The sequence below is a fragment of the Capsicum annuum genome, chromosome 4 (genome assembly GCF_002878395.1).
Source record: "Capsicum annuum cultivar UCD-10X-F1 chromosome 4, UCD10Xv1.1, whole genome shotgun sequence".
Classification (NCBI taxonomy): domain Eukaryota; kingdom Viridiplantae; phylum Streptophyta; class Magnoliopsida; order Solanales; family Solanaceae; genus Capsicum; species Capsicum annuum.
The window spans coordinates 65,831,591-65,853,047 of NC_061114.1; the positions used below are offsets into that span (position 1 = coordinate 65,831,591).

The window sequence follows — 21,457 nt, forward strand, 5'->3', positions numbered from 1 at the left end:
TGCCGACGGGTCGATTGGCAAAGTGGCAAATATTGCTTACCGAGTTCGACATTGTATATGTGACTCGAACCGCCATGAAAGCCCAAGCCGTCGCGGATCATCTTCATGAGAACCCCATCGATGAAGAGTACGAGCCATTAAAGACATATTTTCCTGACAAAGAAGTATCGTGTGTCGATGAAGTCATTATAGATGCTGATCCAGGTTGGAGGTTATTCTTCGATGGAGCTGCCAATATGAAAGGAGTCAGAATAGGTGCGGTTTTTATCTCTAAATCGGGACAACATTTCTCGGTGACAGCACAACTTCGATTCTACTGTACTAACAATATGGCAGAGTATGAAGCCTGCATTCTTGGTTTGAGGTTAGCTGTTGATATGGGAGTCCAACAATTATTGGTGTTGGGAATTCGGATTTGCTCGTCCATCAAATTTAAGGCAATTGGGAGACGCGAGATTTAAAGCTCATCCTGTATCGACAATGCTTACAGGAGCTATGTCAACGATTTGTGTTAGTAAAATTTAGGCATATTCCAAGGATTCGTAATAAAATTACTGATGCTTTAGCCACTTTGTCTTCAATGCTCCAGCATCCTGATAAAACCTACATCAATCCAGTGCATATACAGAGTCGTGATGAGCATGCTTACTGCAATGTGGTTGAAGAAGAGCTCGATAGAGAACCTTGGTTCTTGGATATCAAGTGGTACATTTAGTCAAGAGAATACCCGCATATGCCACCAACGATCAAAAGAGGACTATTAGGCATTTGGCTAGTGAATTTTTCTTAAGTGGGGGAATCTTGTATAAGAGGATCCCAGATCTGGGACTTTTAAGGTGTGTAGATACAAGAGAAGCCTCGGCAATCATGGTTGAAATACAGTCTGGAGTATGAGGGTCGCGTATGAACGGTCATGTCTTGTCAAAGAAGATTCTTCAAGCAGGTTATTACTGGCTTACTATGGAAAGGGATTCTATTCAATTTTTTCGAAAGTGTCATCAATGTCAGGTACACGGTGATCTGATACGATCTCCTCCTATTGAGTTGCATGCAATGGCCGCTCCATGGTCGTTCATGGATTGGGGAATGGATGTGATTAGACTGATTGAGCCGAAGGCATCAAATGGACATAGATCATGTTGGTAGCCATTGACTATTTCACAAAGTGGGTAGAAGCAGTAACTTTCAAGTCAGTGACAAAGAAGGCTGTGGTAGATCATGTTCATGCCAATATCATTTGTAGATTTGGGATTCCTAAGATGATCATTATAGACAATGCTGCCAATCTCAATAGTCATTTGATGCAAGAAGTATGTCAACAGTTTATGATCGCGCATCAAAATTCTACTCCATATCTCCCAAAGGCCAATGGTGTTGTAGAAGCCGCCAATAAGAATATAAAAAAGATACTGTGAAAAATGGTAGAAGGGTCTAGACAGTGCCATGAAAAGTTTCCATTTACATTGCTAGGTTATCGCACCACTGTTCTCACTTCAATAGGGGCAACTCCATATTTATTAGTGTATGGGATAGAAGCAGTCATCCCTCCAGAAGTTTAAATTCCCTCTCTTCGAGTCATTGTAAAGCAGAGATTGATGATAACGAATGGGTAAAAAACCGACTGGAACATTTGAGTTTGATTGAGGAAAAAAGGCTAACATCTGTGTGTCATGGCCAGTTGTATCAGAGGAGGATGGCTCAAGCGTATAACAAAAAGCTCCGTCCCAGGAATTTTGAAGTTGGTCAGTTGGTATTGAGACGTATCCTTCCTCACCAGGTTAAAGCGAAAGGCAAGTTCCCCCCTAACTGGCAAGGTCCTTTCGTTGTGAAGAAAGTGTTGCCCAATGGAGCCTTATATTTGACAGATATTGAAGGCAAAATGGCAGAAATGGCTATCAATACTGATTGGTCAAATGATACTATGTATGATATTTGATCCTTTGTTGAGTTTATTGCATATTTAGTACTTGCATTTTTGAAGATTGATATGACGAAGGCATTTTATTCTTCTATCCAAACATTGTGTCATCCCTTGTTTACCCGTTTGAGCTTCATTTTATTTTTTATTTTTTTCATATCCCTCTTTTGGAATCCAAATAGAATCAAAGATAAATGTCGAGGAAATAAGAATAAAAGAAAGAGTTCAAAAATTAAAAAAAAATCAAAATCAAATAAGAACAAAGAACAAGATGATGGAACTACGTCCGACCTGATTCTCCTCTCTCGGGAGTGAGATACGTAGGCTACCCTATTTCGGGCTCAATCCAACCAAATAAAGATTTAAGATTCACCCAGTCAACAAACTGGGGCATGAATTAATGTGTTGTTTGAGTCGATTCCAAAAGTTGTAAGTCCCACCCCCACTTCAAGTATCGTTTGATCCCCTTACCATCTTTTCTAACCTTAACCAAAAGCCAAGTTACAACCAAAGAAAGTCCTTCAGATCAATTTTTGATAATGTTAAGGCTAAGCATGCGATGGATATGATGATAAATTGTGAGGTACCACTCGTCTCCCTCAGCATAAGAAATCAGCAAAGAAACACAAAAATGAGAGAGTCTTATTGGTGAAAACCCCCCGTGGGCATCATAAGGTGATGGTTAGTTGAGAGAAATGAAAATGAGAGAGTCTTATTGGTGAAAACCCTTGCAGGCACCATAAGGCGATGGTGAGTGGAAAAAAATAAAAATGAGAGAGTCTTATTGGTAAAAACCCTCACGGACACCGTAAGGCGATGGAGAGTTCAAGAGAAAAGTAAAAAGTGAAAAGAAAGAGATTTGTTGGCAAAAGTCATTTAGGATGTCGACAATCGAATGTGATGAATGAGTCCAATGAATTTGAAGAAACGGCTCAGCAGCAAAGGCATGAACTCAACAACAAATGGGGAGTTTGGATAGGAAGATCAGGCAGCTCAATCCAAAATGCATGTCATACTCATTGGAGTTGGTTGTTGTATTCAGAGAAGTTTTCTTTTTGAATATGAGACATTGCCCTTTTCTTTCATTTACATATTCATGCTTTTAGTCTTTTTATGTCATTTATCAAAATAAAAGTCACCATCATTTCTTTACATTTTAAGTCAAGTCTGTGTCAAAACAAGCGAGAAAGGATTTCAAAATTTACTACCAGTCTTTCCAATTATATGAGGAAAAGCCAAGGAACAGCACAAGAAAGAAATATGATCATAATTCAACATGAAGCAAAGAAAGTCTATCAACCGACAGGCTATTGGATACGTGGAAGCATTCAGATTTGGGAAAAGAGTGCACCTCAGGGGCATGGTAAAATGGAAACCCACGGTTTGAGTCAGAACTCATTTCCCTTAATCTGAATCTGGGTCAATGATGCGGCAAGACAGGGCAAGTATTAGCAATTTGGAACAAAGATGAAAGAAACGAGTGCTGGGAAGATACCTGAGAAGCCAAGATCTGCGAGCCACCACTAAGCTTTTAACTGACAAATTTTCTTTGTTGATATAGGGGCAAATTCGCTTCACTTAATTCAGCTACCATTGGAAATGCACATCCGTGGGATTTTATTTCTGCTTAGGACCCTCCTGAAAAATGGGATTTTACTTTCTGTTCAGGACCCTCCTAAAAAATGGGATTTTACTTTATGTTCAGGACCCTCCTAAAAAATGAGATTTTTACTTTCTGTTCAGGACCCTCCTGAAAAATGGGATTTTTACTTTATGTTCAAGACCCTCCTGAAAAATCGAATTTTACTTTCTGTTCAGGATCCTCCTAAAAAATGGGATTTTTACTTTATGTTCAGGACCTTCCTGAAAAATGGGATTTTACTTTATGTTCAGGACCCTCCCGAAAAATGGGATTTTACTTTATGTTCAGGACCCTCCTAAAAAATGGGATTTTTACTTTCTGTTCAGGACCCTCCTGAAAAATGAGATTTTACTTTATGTTCAGGACCCTCCTGAAAAATGGGATTTTACTTTCTGTTCAGGACCCTCCTGGAAAATGGGACAACACTTTCAAAAATGAAATACCACTTTATTATAATTCTTGTTTGGGATAATTTTCATTCTAGTTTAATTTTGGGTTTCAGGAGCCCGCCTGAAGAACAGGGTTATGAAATAGTAAGTCAGAGGCCCGCCTGGAGAACAGAGTGGAGAAATGAAAGTCAAGAAACAAAGTGATGAAATAGCAAGTCAGGAGCCCGCCTGGAGAATAGGGTGAAGAAACGAAAAGTCAAGCAACAAAGCAAAGCAATTGAAAGCCAAGCAACAAGTTGAAAGAAATTGCAAGTCAGGAGCCCGCCTGAAGAATAGGGTGATGAAAGTCGAGTCAAGAACCAATAGAAGCTGTATAGATAGGATTTTTATAATTTCACTTATGTTTTAACTTGTAATTTTCATTTTCAATGTAATAACAGAGCCGCGGACCGGAACCTCGATAGAACCTCACTCGACTCTCCAACTCGGTATAGTCCACCTCCGTCCAATCCTTTGAGATACTCGTCACTTAATCCCCTTATAACTAGGGTGGGTAGGATGTCCTAAGTCAAGACCCGGTTTTCCTCTTTCCTCTTGCTTCGTGCTTTTAAATAAAGGATAGGACGAAATTCCACCTCGTCGTCTACTGCTTTGTATGAAAACACCATGTGTTTACATCCAAATGGGGCATGATGTAGACACGTGATTTTGTCCTCTTAAAGTTCAATTTTTATTCACTTTTACCCATTTTTATTTTATCCTATCGTGTACCCACACCCATGTTATTATACCCTCACAAAATACAAAAAATAACAAACTTTCTAACAAATCTTATCTTATCCTAACCCTCACATCTTATCCTAACAACCTACCCAATCAAAATAAAACACACCTACCCTACTCCAATACCCACCCATGTGACCTTACAACATATACACACACACATTCTCACAGAGAATAGGCAGACACATACATACCACAACCCCCACCCCTCCAATCTCACAGATCTCATATATACACAATACTCTCGCACACAAAAGGGGGACTCCATTTTTTTCTCTGGCCCTGGTCTTCTTCATTGTCACTGCCATATACAAACAACCATATACACATTACAGACCTCTTACAGAATTCCCATTCACAGAATCATATACACATACATACATATACGGGATTCACTCGCAAGCATGGGATTGGGGGGATTATTTTTCTTTTTGATTAATTCACTATTAAACACATACACATAATAGATCCTTGTCATTTTACTGATCAATTTACACCCACCACTCTCAGAAAATCATCTATTTCCATATTCTCACACTTTCACGTACGCACAGATCGAAGAGGAAAGAGATCGAGGGAGAGGGATAGTGATGAGAGAGAGAGAGAGAAGAGAAATTGAGAAAGATCAGAGAATAATAAGAAATTTGGTCTGAATCGTTGAGAAAAACGGCGAGAAACATTGAGCAAAACAATTTTTCGATGACGTAACGCTGGAAACATTCATTGTTCCAGGTTTTATAACTCTTTTCCTCTGTTTTGTTACTGCCGGAGCTCCAACTAAGTGCTAAAGATAACCCAGCATGGATTCCAGTGGATTTTGGTCAAATTCGATTGGAAATTATTGATTTTGGTTCGTATAAACGTCTTTTTAGTTGGGTTTGATTCCTGTTTGGGCTTGCGGGTCTCGACACAGAGTTGGTGTCGATCATTTTTGAGGTTTTTCGTCGGGTCAAAATCTGTCCAGTTTGTATTTCTCTATATCGAGTCGAGTTTGGTCGTGGTTGAGGTTCGGTTGGAGGCTTTCGTATACGGACTCTTTTAATTTGAATAACATTGAGTTCAAAAGCTTCAAATTAAGGTCCAATTCTACTCTTTTCCTCTTTTTATTTCATTGACGATATCCGTGCATTGGATTGAATATCGTGTTGGTTGATCTTTATTGGTGATGAATTGTTACTTTGTTTGATTTGTTGCTGATTCTCGCGATTATATATGGTGTAATGATATGATATCATTTGAGATTTGAAATTGATAATTTGAGCATAGAATTGGGGGGTGGGAATTAAAAGATCGAATAGGATGAACGTTGATAAATTTTGATTCATTGTTGGATATTGTTAATAGTATCATGGTTTAGATTGTTAAATTGGTAGGCAAATACTAAGTTTGGGTGGGCAAATTGTAGAAAAAAATGGAAGATGGTGATTTGCTGAATGTGTGAATATTCGTTGAATGGTTTTTTCTATTTTAACGCACAAAAATTGAGAAAATTTATTCATTTTACCGGGGAATGCCTCGAGGTTTTATGTATTTATTCATCGGGGAATGCCCCGATGTATCATGTTGGCGGAAAATGATCGTGATGAAGGCCTGCGGCGTCGAGTAAGGCATTGGAGCTTAGTCTAGATTTAGTTTAGACTAGGATTTATATTTTCGTATTTTTCTATTTTTCAGACTGTATAATTGGACTGGACTTTACATTTTTTTGGATTGTTTTGTTTTGTTTATTGTTTCATGATTTTGCATGCTTTTGTGTGGTTTATACATTTCGTAATTCCAAAATAGTCGACACACTCTACCAAGCGACCATGGTTGAACCACGGGATCTAGGGGTGTCTAACACCTTCCCCTCGGTCAACAGAATTCCTTAGCTGAAGTCTCTGTTCGCAAACCAGTTTGAAGAGTCAAATGGTTTGAAAAGAATTTTCCAATGGTGACTTGGCACACCAGATTAGGCCAAGTGGCGACTCTGAGTAAAAAATGTAAATAATTTTTTTCCGAAACAAATTTTCATTTCTTGTCACTTAAATAATAAAACCCTTTCAAACTTAAAATAACCATTTTTAGAGTACGTAAAAAGAGGGTGTGAAAAGGTAAATTCACTTTTTTCCAACTTCAGATTCAATTTTATTTATTGTTACAAATGACCCTGTTTTTATTTATTTTTACAAAAACACCCTATTAATTTCAACCAACAATTGGAGTTAAATGCTTGACTACCACACTGTCACTTCTTCCTAATCCATTGATAAAAGACCTCAAAATTAAAGACAACTTCAATTTTTATTTTCTTCCTCAAAATCTCCTCATGATATAATGGAAAGTCTAAAAAAATTTTCAAAAAGACTTGGCCAAACAAAACTCCGACTCCTATTCCAACTCCAAAAAATTTTAGTTTTCATGACCAAATGCCTACTAACTATAGAGTTGTTTAGAAAAGTTTGAAATATAGAGGAGTAAATAGGTAATTATTCTATATAAAAAAATAGTTTTGTAGGACCTTTTTAATGGGGAACAAAAACAAAAAACCACACATTATAAGGATCATTTATGTAGTTTACTGCCTATTTCCACCTAAATAACCGGCCCATTTTGACATTTTAAATTCAGTCCAACCTATCCATTTAACATACCCAAATTCAGCCCATTTTGCTCATTTAAAATAAAGTATTACGCCTACGTTTCAAATAGGTTAAAATTAAGCATAAAATCCTTCAGGGTATAAGATACATTTTGGTAAGTACAAAATCATTGTATAGATAAAATTACTAGCTAATTATCACTGGTGTACATAATTCTTCACTGAGGAAGTTTATTAAGCTTACAGTAGACATAATCCTTGTACTTCTTGGTCTTGAATTTGGGTGGATTGGCCTCATTAACCAGCTTAGGGATCGGCCCAACTTTATGCTCTGATGGGGGCTCCAAGAAAATAGGCCATGACATTCTTATCTTGTCCTTGTTCACTGTTGTCCGATGGTACACACTTTTGTATTCCCCATTGCTAAGAATCTGTTCAACCATTCACTAATTTTTAGAAATAAAAACATAAAGAGAGATGGAGAGAGAGTATTCTAGGACAAGGGCAGAACTAGAAGAGCGGATACATATTCGGACATACTTAACTGTTGCTCAAATAGTACATTTGTCTTAAAAATTCATTAAATATTTTTAGAACTCAATTATTAGTTTCCACTTGAAATCATTATTCTCAAATATAGACTTATAAATTGAAAAATCTTGATTTTACTTCTATGCCAGGGCATTTTACCGGATACATATATGATAATAACTACGGTAATTTATAACAATCATATAAGGCCTCAATCCCAAGCAAAATTGAAGTCGACTATATAAATTATTGTTGATTATGCCGCTCTAATTAAGTTTGAGTAGGTAAAAACCTAACTCTAGAAACAAGTAGTTCAATGTACACCAAAATGATAGAATGATCAATAAGAAGAGAATAGGTTATAGGAGATATACCTCAACTTGGTCACCAATGTGGACAATTAGGGCATTTGTTATGTAGTTCACATCATACCAATGGCCATCCTTAAACACTTGGAGGCCTTGGACTTCATTTGGGACAAGAAGGGTGATGTAGGACATATCTGTATGGGCCACAACACCAAGGGCCAAGTCGGGTCGTGGGCATGGTGGGTAATAATTGATCTTCAACAAGTAAACTATGTCTTCACCACCAGCTGCCTCCATCATTTCATGGGCTTCCAATCCAAGCCCAAGTGACAAGCTCTTAAACATCTTATCTACAACTTCTCTGAGCCTCTTTGCATATTCCTCGTTTGCTTCCCTACAAAAAATATTCAAAGTAAACAACAATATGTATTTAAAGATGATTCAAAATTTAAAATTTGATGATACTAAGTCCCGACACTTTGGACATTGTGACTAATGCAGGAATTTAAGTGTGATAGCACTCAAGTATAGACAAAACGTGTTTGAGAAAAATAAATTTAGTTACTTTTAATCATACTAATAAACTTGAAATATCATGGTATTATATTTAACCATAAACATCCTATTTAACATGGATTCGACTCCTCTTTATTTCTCTTATATTCATTTTTCTCAAGTTATCAAGTTCTTGTTTGAATTGAGGATAGGTGGCATAGACTAAAATTATGGGTAGGATTTATTTCTCTTATATTCATTTTTCTCAAGCTATCAAGTTCTTATTTGAATTGAGGATAGGTGGCATAGACTAAAATTATGGGTAGGATTTAATTGACTAAAGCAAGCCGACAACCATAATTTAGATCATTAATATTCAATATATATATACTTTTTACAGATCAGTAATCCCACAATCATTACATATTATCTTGCTCATAAAATATTTTTAAAATGATCTCTTCCTAATTTCTCTGTCTTTCTTTTTTTAAAAAAAATTATACTCCATCCATTTAAAAAAGAATGACCTACTTTTCTTTTTAACCCGTTTAAAAAAAAAGACCCATTTCCTTTTTTGGCAATACTTTAATTTCAACTTTCCACATGACATATTTAGGACCACAAGATTAAAGGACATTTTGATACATTTGACATAACTTTAATCTAAGACCACAAGATTCAAAAGTCTTCTTTATTTTCTTAAACTTTGTGCCAAATCAAAGTAGATCATTTTTTTTTAAAACGAAGGGAGTAACTTGTTATGTTGTTTTTAATTTATTTTTGAGTTATATTGTGAAATGGGAAAAGAAATGTTTAAACAAAAAAAGAAGAAAGGAATTACTTATCTAAACCATGATTAGAGCCTTGCTTTAGATAGTGAAATCTTAATTATTTATTTTAAATTATGTCATGTCACAGAGAAATCTAAGCAAAAACTTTAGAATCATAGAGAGGCGCCCCATTTATCAAACATCATCAAGAAAAAAGTGGAAGTAATAAACTAGCTGAACTAGAAAACATAAGAAAGAAACTATAATAAAGGTACTATGTAAGTTCTTTTTAATTAAAGGATGTCTTATGATTGATGACATCTTGTTATTCTCTAAACCCCATCAAATTTACACCAGTTTTTTTATTTTTCTTCAAACTATTGATACGTCTTCCTTGTGAATACAACGTAACTACTCCAAATGGCGTAGAAAGCAATCCATTTTGGCTTGCATGTGGCAAACAAAAAGATTATAGGCTTAATAGCTAGAATGGCTTCTTGTCTACTTTACTATGTTTAAGATTAGTTGGCATTTTGCAAAAAGGCCAGGGCGCTCAAGTAAGATGCTACTTTATCCCCGATCTATCTCATTCTCGATGGTGGTATAATTTTAGGTTTATATTTTAGATTTAACATTTTTTTTCTTTTTTATGCATAAAGAAAAGCTTAAAAAAATTATAGTACAAAAAATTACCAACACAAATCATGAAAGCACTAACATGAAAGTGCTTGCGCGCATTTCATTTTTCTCTTAGGATTTACCTTATATATATACATCTCACTACACAAATAAATTTTTGTTATTATAAGTAATTATTTTAATCTGTTGTGATGGTAAATTTTCATCATAAAATGCACTCAGGGTATAAAAGTTCAACCAACAAATAAACAAAAAATGAGAGTTATAGATACAAAACCTGTAGGAAGGAGGGTTCTTAGGCCAATAACAATAATTGATTGCAGAAGGTGGCCAAATCTTGTGAAACAAATGATCAACCCAACCTTTTTTCCCTTCTACTTCCTTTTGCAGAGAAGTCCCGTACCCTTCTATACTCTGCGACCTTGGATTCTTCGCAATGAATTCTTTCTCCTCTTGTGGTAGTTCCTCAAAGAACTCCTTTCCAACTTTCTGCAAATTCGCAATCACCTCATTAGGAATTCCATGATTTATCACTTGAAAAATTCCCCACTCTTTGCTAGCCTTCGCTATCTCTTTCACTATTTTTCCCTCATTAGCATCGACATCACTTAGGTCGATGACTGGCACCTGAAGTACAACTCCATGCAGCGTTGTAGCTGCCGGCCGTTCACTCTCTGAATGAATATACTCTGATGGGATTGTGTCCATACCTTTCGTTATTGACGCTATCGCTTGTACCCTTGCCACCTCCATTGTCAGGGTAGTTGCACTGTGGCCTTGAATTGTTCTAGGTTTTTAAGTATTTTTTAATTTTATCAAAAACATAGAAAAGCTAAAAAAGGGAGATTGAAAGCTGATTTGACTAGGTTTTAATCCTGTTCAAACAGCTTTTCGATCGGCGTCTTGGTGATAAGGAGGCACATGTAAGGAAAAAGTATGATGGAAATTATATTTTACCGAATTTGACTCCTCTCCATTAAAATTTAATGGTTTAGATTAACTTAATTTACAAGTGTCTTAACCATATATAATTAAAGAATTAAGTTAGGAAAACAAATCACCAATTTTGATAAGAAAAATTTCAATCTTCTACATATATACTCCTCATTAATATCATTATTTTTATGATTTTTTTTAATCCCCATTAATTTATTTCCCTAATCTAAATTTAATTCAGAATACTCTCCCTTTTCTAAATCATCTGATCAAATAAAATCAAAAATAAAGGTGTAATGAGATCACACCTAGGGTAAAGAAACAGTAAAATAATTCACGGGAGAAAAAAGACTAGCTTTGCATTTCAACAGAAAATATTCTAAAATATTTTGCAAATCAAACATTGTACACTATCTCTTTTCCTCGTTTTTTTCTTACATTTCTAGGCCATGTTTGGTCATGAAAACATAATTTTTTAAAGTTGGAATTGAAGTTAGAGTTGGAGTTGTGAGAGTAGAAGTTATTGTTTTTATTTTTTCAAAATACAATTTCAAATTATATTTGAAATTTTCAAGGCTAGATACTGTGATTTTCATTTTTTTAACTAAAGTAAACTAAGTAGCCATTTGGTCATAGAATTTTTTTTCTTTTTTTCAAAAAATTATTTCACTTTAATGAAAAAAGTGAAAACACACACCGTTTAGTCATGACTTTTCCAACTCCAATTTAGAAAAATTATTTAGAAAAGTGAAAACAAGTTTTAATTGTTTTCACTTTTTTCACTCATACTTCTCTCACAGAATTTCAACTCGCAAATAAACATAAAGTTACAGAGATATAGTACAAAACCTATAGGAAGGAGGGTTTTTAGGCCAACAATGATAGTTGATGGAAGCAGGAGGCCAAATCTTGTGAAATAAATGATCAACCCAACCTTTTTTCCATTCGACTTCCTTTTGCAAAGAAGTACCATATCCTTCTATAATCTGGGATCCTGGATTCTTCGCAATCAACTCTTTCTCTACTTGTGGCACTCCCTCAAAGAACTCATTCCCAACTTTCTGAAAATTCGCAATCACCTCATTAGGAATTTCGTGATTTATCACTTAAAAAATCCCACACTCTTTGCTAGCCTTCACTATCTCTTTCACTATTTTATCCACGTTAGCATCAATATCACTTATGTCAATGGCTGGCACCTGAAGCACCACTCCGCGTATCGTTGTGATTGATGGCTGTTCGTTCTTTGAACGAATGTACTCTGATGGAATTGTGTCCATACAATTCGTTATTAACATTACTGCTTGTACCCTTACCACCTCCATTGGCATAGTTATTGTCATGTGACATTGAACTATTTTCATTCTTTAATTATTATTATTATTATTTTTTCTTCTTTAGTGTCCTCCTTAATACATTCAAATTTTAATTGCATTATATAGGGAAATGACGCTGTATAATATTTACTATGTCTCAGTTTGGAACTTACTTTTTGCCAACCTTCTTGCCTTTACCTATCACTATGAAGTAAGGGCGTCAAGTGGGCCGGGTCAATCCAGCCCGACCCGGCCCTCATAACTAACCCGGCTCGGTAAGCCCTAGAGCTTTAGGGTTTCGGTCCCGGGCCGGTTATTTTTTTAAAATGGGCCTAGCTAATCCGGCCTGGACCAAGCCCAGTCTAAGCCCGTTGGTTAACCAGCCCGGCCCGGCCCGAATACCTTTTTTAAAAAAAAAATTGAGATTTTGGGCAAAACTAGCCATTGGCCCAACGGCTATATAGCCTTTTTTGGATCTAAACGGCTAGTTTGGGCCCATTTATTAAAAAAAAATTAACTTTAAAAAATATTTTTTAATCCCAAAAAAAATTCTATAAATACCCTACAACTTCAAATCATTTTTCACACAATTTTTCACTCTCGCAAATCTCAATCTCTCTCAAATCTCAAATCTCAATTCTCAAATATTCAATATATTTAATTTCTTGAAGTGTTCACTTTAATTTTTTAATTTTTCGTTTACAAAGTACGAACGGAAGTTTCTAAAGTCGCAACCTTCGGATACTTTCAAAATTTGGTATTGTCATTCCATCTCTTACGTTTAATTTTTATTTATTGTATTAATTATTTAATATTTAATTTTATTATATTTGTGTATTTTGAATATTTTTAGTTTAATTTAATTTATATTATGGATAAATTAAGAAACCTCGCTACTAAAGGTGTTAAAATTTTTGTCCTGAAAGCGCTAGTGGTAGTAAAAAGCGAATTACTAGCGGTAGAGGTAGTTCAAGTAGTAGATATACCCGTGTGCCTTCGCCTCCGGTACCACTTGGTACACCTTTTGAGGAAGAAATAGGTGTAGGTGCTCACAATATGGATTATGTAGAATCTCAGAAAAATTACGATATAGAAGAAGAAAATAAAGTAGATGAAGTTAATTTAGACGAAGATAATAAAAATATTGCTGAGACACCTGCAGTAGGAGATGCTAACGTTAGATCTGAATCGGTTAATCTCCCTCTCCGTCCTCCCAGTACCCCAAGACCTCGTAAAAGAACTAGTGTTGCATGGAAATTTTTTGAACGTATATAAGATATTGAGGTGCAATGCAATATTTGTCAACAAATATATAAGCATAGAAGTGGAGGCAAACAAGGAGGTACGGGTACGTTAATGAGACATATAGCTAAAGATCACAAAAAGAGAGTTAAATATTGCATAAGGTGGTGGGGATGTTGGTGGGCCAATGCAAACTAGAATGGACCTAGCAACCAGTCACGTAGCGAAGAAGTATAATAAATTAAGGGACCGGGAAGAAATAGCTAAAATGGTAGCTGTGGGTTGTTTTCCTTTTAGTTTTCCTTCTTCTGCTGCCTTTATTCATTATATACAAGCAATTTATAATCTTATGTTTAACGGTATTCCTAGAACTACTTGTCGGTCTGATATTTTAAGACTTCATTCACAATATTATTTTATTTATCAACATTGTTAAAAAATATTCAATGTAGATTGTCCCTAACTTCTGATCTTGGTCGTGCTGTAAATAAAAATGATTATTTAACCGTTACTTGTCATTGGATGGATAGTAATTTCGTGATGTGAAAACGTATTCTTGCTTTTTTATATGATGAAGATCATAAACATACTGGACAATTTATTGCTGATTCTATTATTAAAATTGCCGGATATTATGGTATCGAAAATAAAATTTTATGTATTGCTTTTGATAATGTTTCTAACAACAAGACTGGTATAAAAAAATTAAAATCTACGCTATCTCCACCCTTGCCTGAAATTTTTCATATTAAGTGTGCATGTCATATATATAATTTAATTGTAAAAGATTGTCTTGAGTTTTTTTGAGCTTTATATTGAAAAAATTCGTCTTGCCGTTGGTTTTATTCAAGGAAATAATCCGTAGATCGATAAGTAGAGAATTTAAAGTTAAATGTCAAGAAAATGGACTTACACCAATTTTGATGCCTGAGGAAATTGATACTAGATGAAATTCTACGTATGAATTTTTAAAAACTTGTTATAAATAGAGAATTCCTATTACACTAGCTTTTAACCAACATTGCGGTTTATTTGTTGATTCTGCTGATTGTATGCTACATAATTCTGATTGGGTTGTTATTAATGATCTTGTTAAGTTTTTAGAAAAAATTTATGTAGCTACGGTTGAATTTTCTGGTGCTTATTATCCTACTGTTTGTAATATTTTGGCATATATAGCCGATATTTCGAGTTTGCTCAAAGAATATAAAATAAAGAAGGTTATAAAGAAGCTGTTGGCACCATGTTTACGAAATTTAAAAAATATTTTTTTTTCGATTCTCTCTATTTACTTGGTTGGTGCTATGCTAAATCCGTGCATGAAATATAATAATATGTGTCACTTTAGCACTCTTATTTATACTAACTGAGAAATAAATACTAACCATGATTCTGAACAAGTACAACTTGATTTGTGGACGGCTACTGCTGATGCAAAGGATTACATAGAAAAATTATATAATCACTATGCTGATTAATTTGATTTAGCCGTACCTATAAATACCACTCCAACTGTCACTCCTCATCCTCCCGAGGAGCCATCATCCTCTAAATGGCCTGCACATAGTGGTTTTTCTGATTCGTTTTATGATTTAAATTGTTGAAACAGTGTTGATGAGAGAACTTACATATCAACTTATCGGGAAGAGCTGAAATATTATCTTCGACGGCATCAGAGGATCACAAACGACGGATCAGCACGTTGGATTGGTGGGGAAGTAATGAAACACAATATCATGTGCTTTCAAGATTAGCTAGAGATATCTTAAATGTTCCAATGTCAATTGTTGCATCAGAGAACGCCTTTAGTTAAGGACGACAACAGCTTGGAGACAACCAACATTCATTGGGAAGCAATGTAATGAATGTTCTAGTTTGCCTCAGAGATTGGATTAGAACGGAAAGAAGAAACCAAGGAATGGAACCGGAGCCAAGTGATGAGCTGAAACTTGAAGAATTATGACTTCACGGGAGAACTCAGCAGAATCAAGTCCAATGCATGGTTTTGCCTCCATTGACTTCAACTATCCTATGCAAGTTCCCGTTAATATTAACATAAATGAGTTGGAAAAAATGATGCATAATTTGTAGATTTTTCATACATGTAAATTATAAATTTTGGATCATTTTGCAATCAATAAAATTCTCCAAATTCATTCACCCCTTAGTCCTTGCTTTTTATATTTTTTTCATTTAACAATTTAAAATTTTAAATTGAATTTCTAGTTTTCTACTTTAAATTAAAAACTCACTTCTAATATATTATTAATTTACTATCAAATATTATTAATTTATTATATTAAGTAGCATATGTTTTGTATATTTGTGCATATATCTTCTATAGAAGTGTATATTTAACATATACATGAGTATATGTTTTATAAATTAGTATATAAGTATATCTATATATATTATAATATTTATATAATGTAGTATATTTTATAAGTAGTAGTATATATACATTGAATGGTGCGTATACACGTGTATATATCTTCTATAAAGTGTATATTTAACGTATACATATGTATATATTTTATAAATTGGATATCTTCTATAGAAGTGTATATTTAAAGTATACATGTGTATATATTTTATAAATTAGTATATAAGTATATCTATATATATTGTAATGTATATATATTGTAGTATATTTTATAAGTAGTAGTATATATACATTGAATGGTGCGTATACACGTGTATATATCTTCTATAAAACTGTATATTTAATGTATACATGTGTATATGTTTTATAAATTAGTATATAAGTATATCTATATATATTGTAATGTATATATATTGTAGTATATTTTATAACTAGTAGTATATATACATTGAATGGTGTGTATATATGAGTAATTGACTAATTATGTATGTGTATATGAGTAATTGACTATATATACATTTATATATATTATTTAACGTATTTATAATGTATATAGGTGGGTATATGTAATGTATATTGAAAGAAAGTTTTTTTTTTTTTTTTATATTTTTGACTGGGTTTGATCGGATTTTGGTGGATTTGACCGAGTTGGGTTAAGTGGGCTGGGTTAGGATGGATTTTAATTTTTTTACTATTTGGCTCGGCCCGACTCAGCCCATCTAGTGCCAAAATCGATCCTTAATCGACCCTCAAATCGATTAAAATAGAAGGAACGATTTCGGATTAGCCTGGCCCGATCCGTTTGACACTCACACTATGAAGGAAAATACAATTTACCAAAAATAGGGGGATCCTTTTCTTGTTTCTTTCTAGTGGGCACGTGCAGTATTGCGGTTCATTAATACCACCAACTTCACTTTATTATTTTTGTACTGAATTATTTTTATACTGAAATCTGACATGAAAATTATTATTTATTGTCATTTGATCAAATACAGAATTTAAGAAATAAGTTATGACTTTATAAAGTTTACAAAATAGTTCCTTTTAAAGTTATTTTAATATTTATTTTTTATTGTTTTTTCATGATAAGTGAGACCCCTTAATGATAAAATAGGTATGATGTCATTAAATAGTTACCAAATAAGAAAAATTGACATTCTTTTTGGGACGAATCAAAATAGAACGGAGAGAGTAGTATTCTTCATTTCGTTTTATCTACAATATTAGTAGCTATTTGGTCATGAAAATTATTTATATTTTTTTGAAAAATTATATTATTTTAGTGAAAAAAGTAAAAACAAGATGCGTTTGGCCATGAAAATTCCAAATACAATTTCGGAGTTGTATTTGAAAAAAAATCACTTTTTTCACTCATATATATTCATGGTTAAGCACAACTCCAACTTCAACTACAATTTCAACTCTAACTCCAACTCCGAAAAATTATGATTTTTATTGTCAAACGGGGTGTTAATATGTAATTGGTCAAAGAGTCTGTAAGTCATTTTTTTAAATTTACAATTTTAAATTAAGATGTTTCTACATAACATACTAAGTAGTCATTTGATCATGAAATTTTTTTACTATTTTTTTTCGAAAAATTATTTCACTTTAGTAAAAAAAGTAAAAAAAGTAAAAATAGTATGTTTTTAGCCATAAGAATTTCAAATACAATTTCAGAATTGTAACTTGTTTTCACCTTTTTCACTCATACTTCTCTCATAAAATTCCCAAAACAACTTTAATTTGTATTCATGGTCAAACATAACTCCAACTCCAACTCCAACTCCAACTCCGAAAAATATAATTTTCATGGTCAAATGGGACCTAAAAATACACTCCACCTATCCATTTTTTGTAGTGCCATTCTCTTTTTAGTTAGTCGCAAAAAGAATGTCATCTTACTCTACAATATATCTTTTATTTTTTATCAAATAATTTACAATCCCAAAAATAAATTATTTTAGATCACAAGTTTCAGTTTTTTCTTTATTTTCTTAAATACTGTGCTAAATCAAAGGATGCCACACAAATGAGACTAAACGAATATTAGTAGGTGTTTGGCCATGAAAATTAAAATATTTTGGAGCTAAAATTGGAGCTGGAATTGAAGTAGGAGTTTGAAGTTGTGTTTGATCATGAATATAAATTAGAGTTATTTTTGACTTTTTGTGATAGAAGTAAAAGTGAAAAAATTCATGTTTCCAAATACATTTTGAAATAGTATTTGAAATTTTTATGGCCAAACACTACAATTTTTGTTAAAGTGAAATAGTTTTTCAGAAAAAAATAAAAAAATTCATCGCCAAATACCTCCGTATTATCTTGCAATAATTGTAGCAAAAAAAAACTATATTAAAAAGAATGAGCCAAAAGAAAAAAGCTTTTTAGTCGAGAAGGTTGTTTTTGACTTTTTGTGATTGAAGTAAAAGTGAAAATTTTCACTTTTTTAAATACATTTTAAAATTTTTATGGCCAAACATTTTAATTTTAATTAAAAATGAAATATTAAAAAAAAAAAATCATTGCCAAACAACTCCTTAGTATCTTGTGAAAATTGTAGCAAAAAAAGCTACATTCATAGGAATGAGCCAAAAAATTAAAAAAAGCTTTTTAGTCGAGAAGGTATGTAAGTGCAAATATGATAGAAAGTGACACTTGGCATTGTAATTGCCGCTCCTTCAACCAAACTCCATTTAGCTTAGAAAACACAAAACGATGTTTTGTAGTTTAGGGTTCCTCTCAAATTGATATTTTCTATGTATAAAATAAAGAGGCGGCTCAATACTTTTTGTGGCCAAAACTACACTTCAACAAGAGATTCTTGATGTTTATTAAAATTTATTTTTCTAACTTCTTAAGATACAAAGTTATGAATAATTATTTTATAATCGATTTTATTTAGTAATTCTTTTTCAATTGATAATAGTCTTTCTTGAGACATTATTGATCTTAAGCATGATTTTCTAGTTAACATAATTAAATTAATTAATTGAATAACTGGGTTCATATTAAAAAATAGTGTTTACTATGTCACATCTCTTCACAAATTTTGAGCATATTTTTTGGTCAAATCAAAATTTAAAAAATATTTTTACTTTTATAGTATTATTTTCATTTTATACAAAAGCAAGGTAATTATATTTATATTAAATGAGGCCCCCAAAAATTGAAGGCCTAAAGCCTAGACTTTAGTGGCTTTACCTAAAAGCCGGCTTTGAATTAAAATAGTTCAATTTTTTGAAAGAAAAAAGAGATACATATATTTTTAAATCATTTTAAATAAGTCAATTTTACTCTTGGCTATATTTTTATTCAAAAGATCTTTGAACTAGCAAAGTACCTCAAAAGTACTTTTTTTACTATTGCTTGTTCCAAACTAAGAAATATGCGTCAATTTTCTTTTAATTTTTGAGGGAGTGGGGTAGGGGGAAATTATGTGTGAGTCATAAAGTAACATTACAAATATAAATAATACAAACATTTTCCATTTTAATAAAAAAATAAAACGATGACATATAACTTCTTTCTTCCGGTTTCTTATACATAGGTATGAGTTTTTATATCTAAATCTGATATGATCACGTATCTTTCCTTACATAGCTAACTAAAATTTATTTTTATATTAATAATAATTGAATTATTTTACTGATCCAATAATGATAGGAAAACCTTGGAGTAACTGATAAAATTATTGTTATATAGTTAGGAGGTCACGAGTTCAAGCATTGGAAATAACCTCTAGCATAAATGCAACGTAAGCCGCGTACAATAGATTTTGTGGTCGGACCCTTCATTAAATTCTATGTGAGCAAAAGTTTTGGTGCACGAAACTGTTTTTTTAAAAGAAATTAATTCAATTATTCCTTGAAACGTTTATTACTTACAATAGCCTTAAATACCAAATTTTAATCAAGGGGGTGATATAATAGTTTTTAAGGAAAATATTAGAACAAATATTAAGATAACTACATGACTTAACAAACATAAGTTCTATATCTTCTATTTCTTTTTCTTTTCTTTTCATTTCCTTTCCTTTTTTTTTTTTTCCCTTTTTTTTGTTTTTTTTTCTTTTTCCTTTTCTTCTTTTTCATTTTTTTCCTTTTTGTTTAGTTTCGTTTTTCCTTTTCATTTTTTTTTTTATATTTTTCTCTCTTTTTCTGGTTTTCATTTTTGTTTATTTTTTCTTTGCAGTTTTTCTTTTGTATTTTTTTCTAATTTCTTTGTTGTCATTTTTTTCTCCTTTTTTTATTTTTAAATTTTCTTTTTTCTCTCTCATTTTTTATTGTTGTTGTTGTATTATATATTTTATATTTATTTGTATCATACTATATGTTTTAAACAAATTATTATTTATATTTTAATAGTTTGGCTGTGAATAAGTACAATTTATCATCCGTATTTGTATACAAACAAGTATATGAATCAATTATATTTGCTTGAATCTAAAATATACAAATATGCAATGTGTCATCCAATGCAAATGTACCGTTGATATTTGTATCAATTTATCATTTGTATTTTTTATATAAACAAGTATGATTTATATGAATATTGTTCAAGTTGTATAAACATGTATCGTTTACTAAAAATGTAACATTGGTATTTGTCTAATTTAACATTTGTATTTATATAATTTTTGTCTTTGTATTGTTCAATTTATATCAATAAAAAATAATTCATATCTATCACGACTCAAAAACCAAGGGTCATGATGACACTTATCACAACAAGTCTTGATAAGTAAGCCTATCACTCAAATTTATATAAAATGAGAAAATAATATCAAAACTCGAAGTAAGGCTTCTAAAACAAAATCGAACCACACATATACCATAATAGCGGAAAAATACATAACAAACATACTATATATCTCTCAAAATCTGATGTCACAGTGTAAGAACCAACTAAGTACATAAAAATTAAAATATATAAACTGATAGTCCAAAAAGAAAATAATTTATCTTTGAATACAAAACAAGACATGAACTAGATAAAAATAGGTAATAGATCAACTCCGAAAGCATAGACCGATCGGTACCTCAAAAATACTCCAAGAGGTAGTATTTTTGTGGTATAACTAATGTCTCATGAATGTGTATGATATGAAGATGTAATGCTCACAACCAACCAGAATTCGAATTTCCAAATCCAACCAATATACCAACCATGTGAGACAAAATTCACTCAATATGCCAACCATCCATGATTTAGATATAGACCATACACCACTAGAGTAAGATATACCACAAATATTTTATTTGATATCACATAAATACCATCTTAGACATTTTCCACTAAGAAAACAACCAATTATATAATTACAAGGCCAACAACATCATATAAGACCCCACATGGTCAACATAGCAAATAATATCTCAAAACCACCAAATAACAACAACACAGATCTTCACATGTGCACAAAATGATAAAGCTATTTTCGTGATTAGTTCTCACACTCATAACATAATTTTATACCAATATTAACTACCCAACCTAGTCTGAAGAAAGTTAATCTACA

The 21,457-nt window shown here is 32.6% G+C and overlaps 1 protein-coding gene across 1 annotated transcript; it reads right to left on the reverse strand.

Moving 5' to 3' along the window:
• Window positions 1–7,409: 7,409 nt before the first annotated feature.
• Window positions 7,410–10,964, reverse strand: LOC107869735 (flavonol synthase/flavanone 3-hydroxylase). The gene is made up of 3 exons (XM_016716195.2): window positions 10,334–10,964; window positions 8,219–8,546; window positions 7,410–7,744 (listed from the first exon to the last, which is right to left on the reverse strand). The coding sequence occupies exons 1-3, from the start codon at window positions 10,807–10,809 to the stop codon at window positions 7,532–7,534; spliced, it is 1,017 nt and encodes a 338-aa protein (XP_016571681.1). The 5' UTR covers window positions 10,810–10,964; the 3' UTR covers window positions 7,410–7,531.
• Between the last annotated feature and the right edge of the window lie 10,493 nt (window positions 10,965–21,457).

Bases quoted from the DNA above. Each gene is read 5' to 3' on its own strand.
- LOC107869735 (XM_016716195.2), bottom strand. From the start codon at position 10,809: ATGGAGGTGGCAAGGGTACAAGCGATAGCGTCAATAACGAAAGGTATG. The intron at 8,547-10,333 runs GTTTTGTATCTA...TATTTTTTGTAG, and splicing joins AAGAACCCTCCTTCCTACAG to GGAAGCAAACGAGGAATATG. The intron at 7,745-8,218 runs GTATATCTCCTA...ATGGTTGAACAG, and splicing joins ACATTGGTGACCAAGTTGAG to ATTCTTAGCAATGGGGAATA.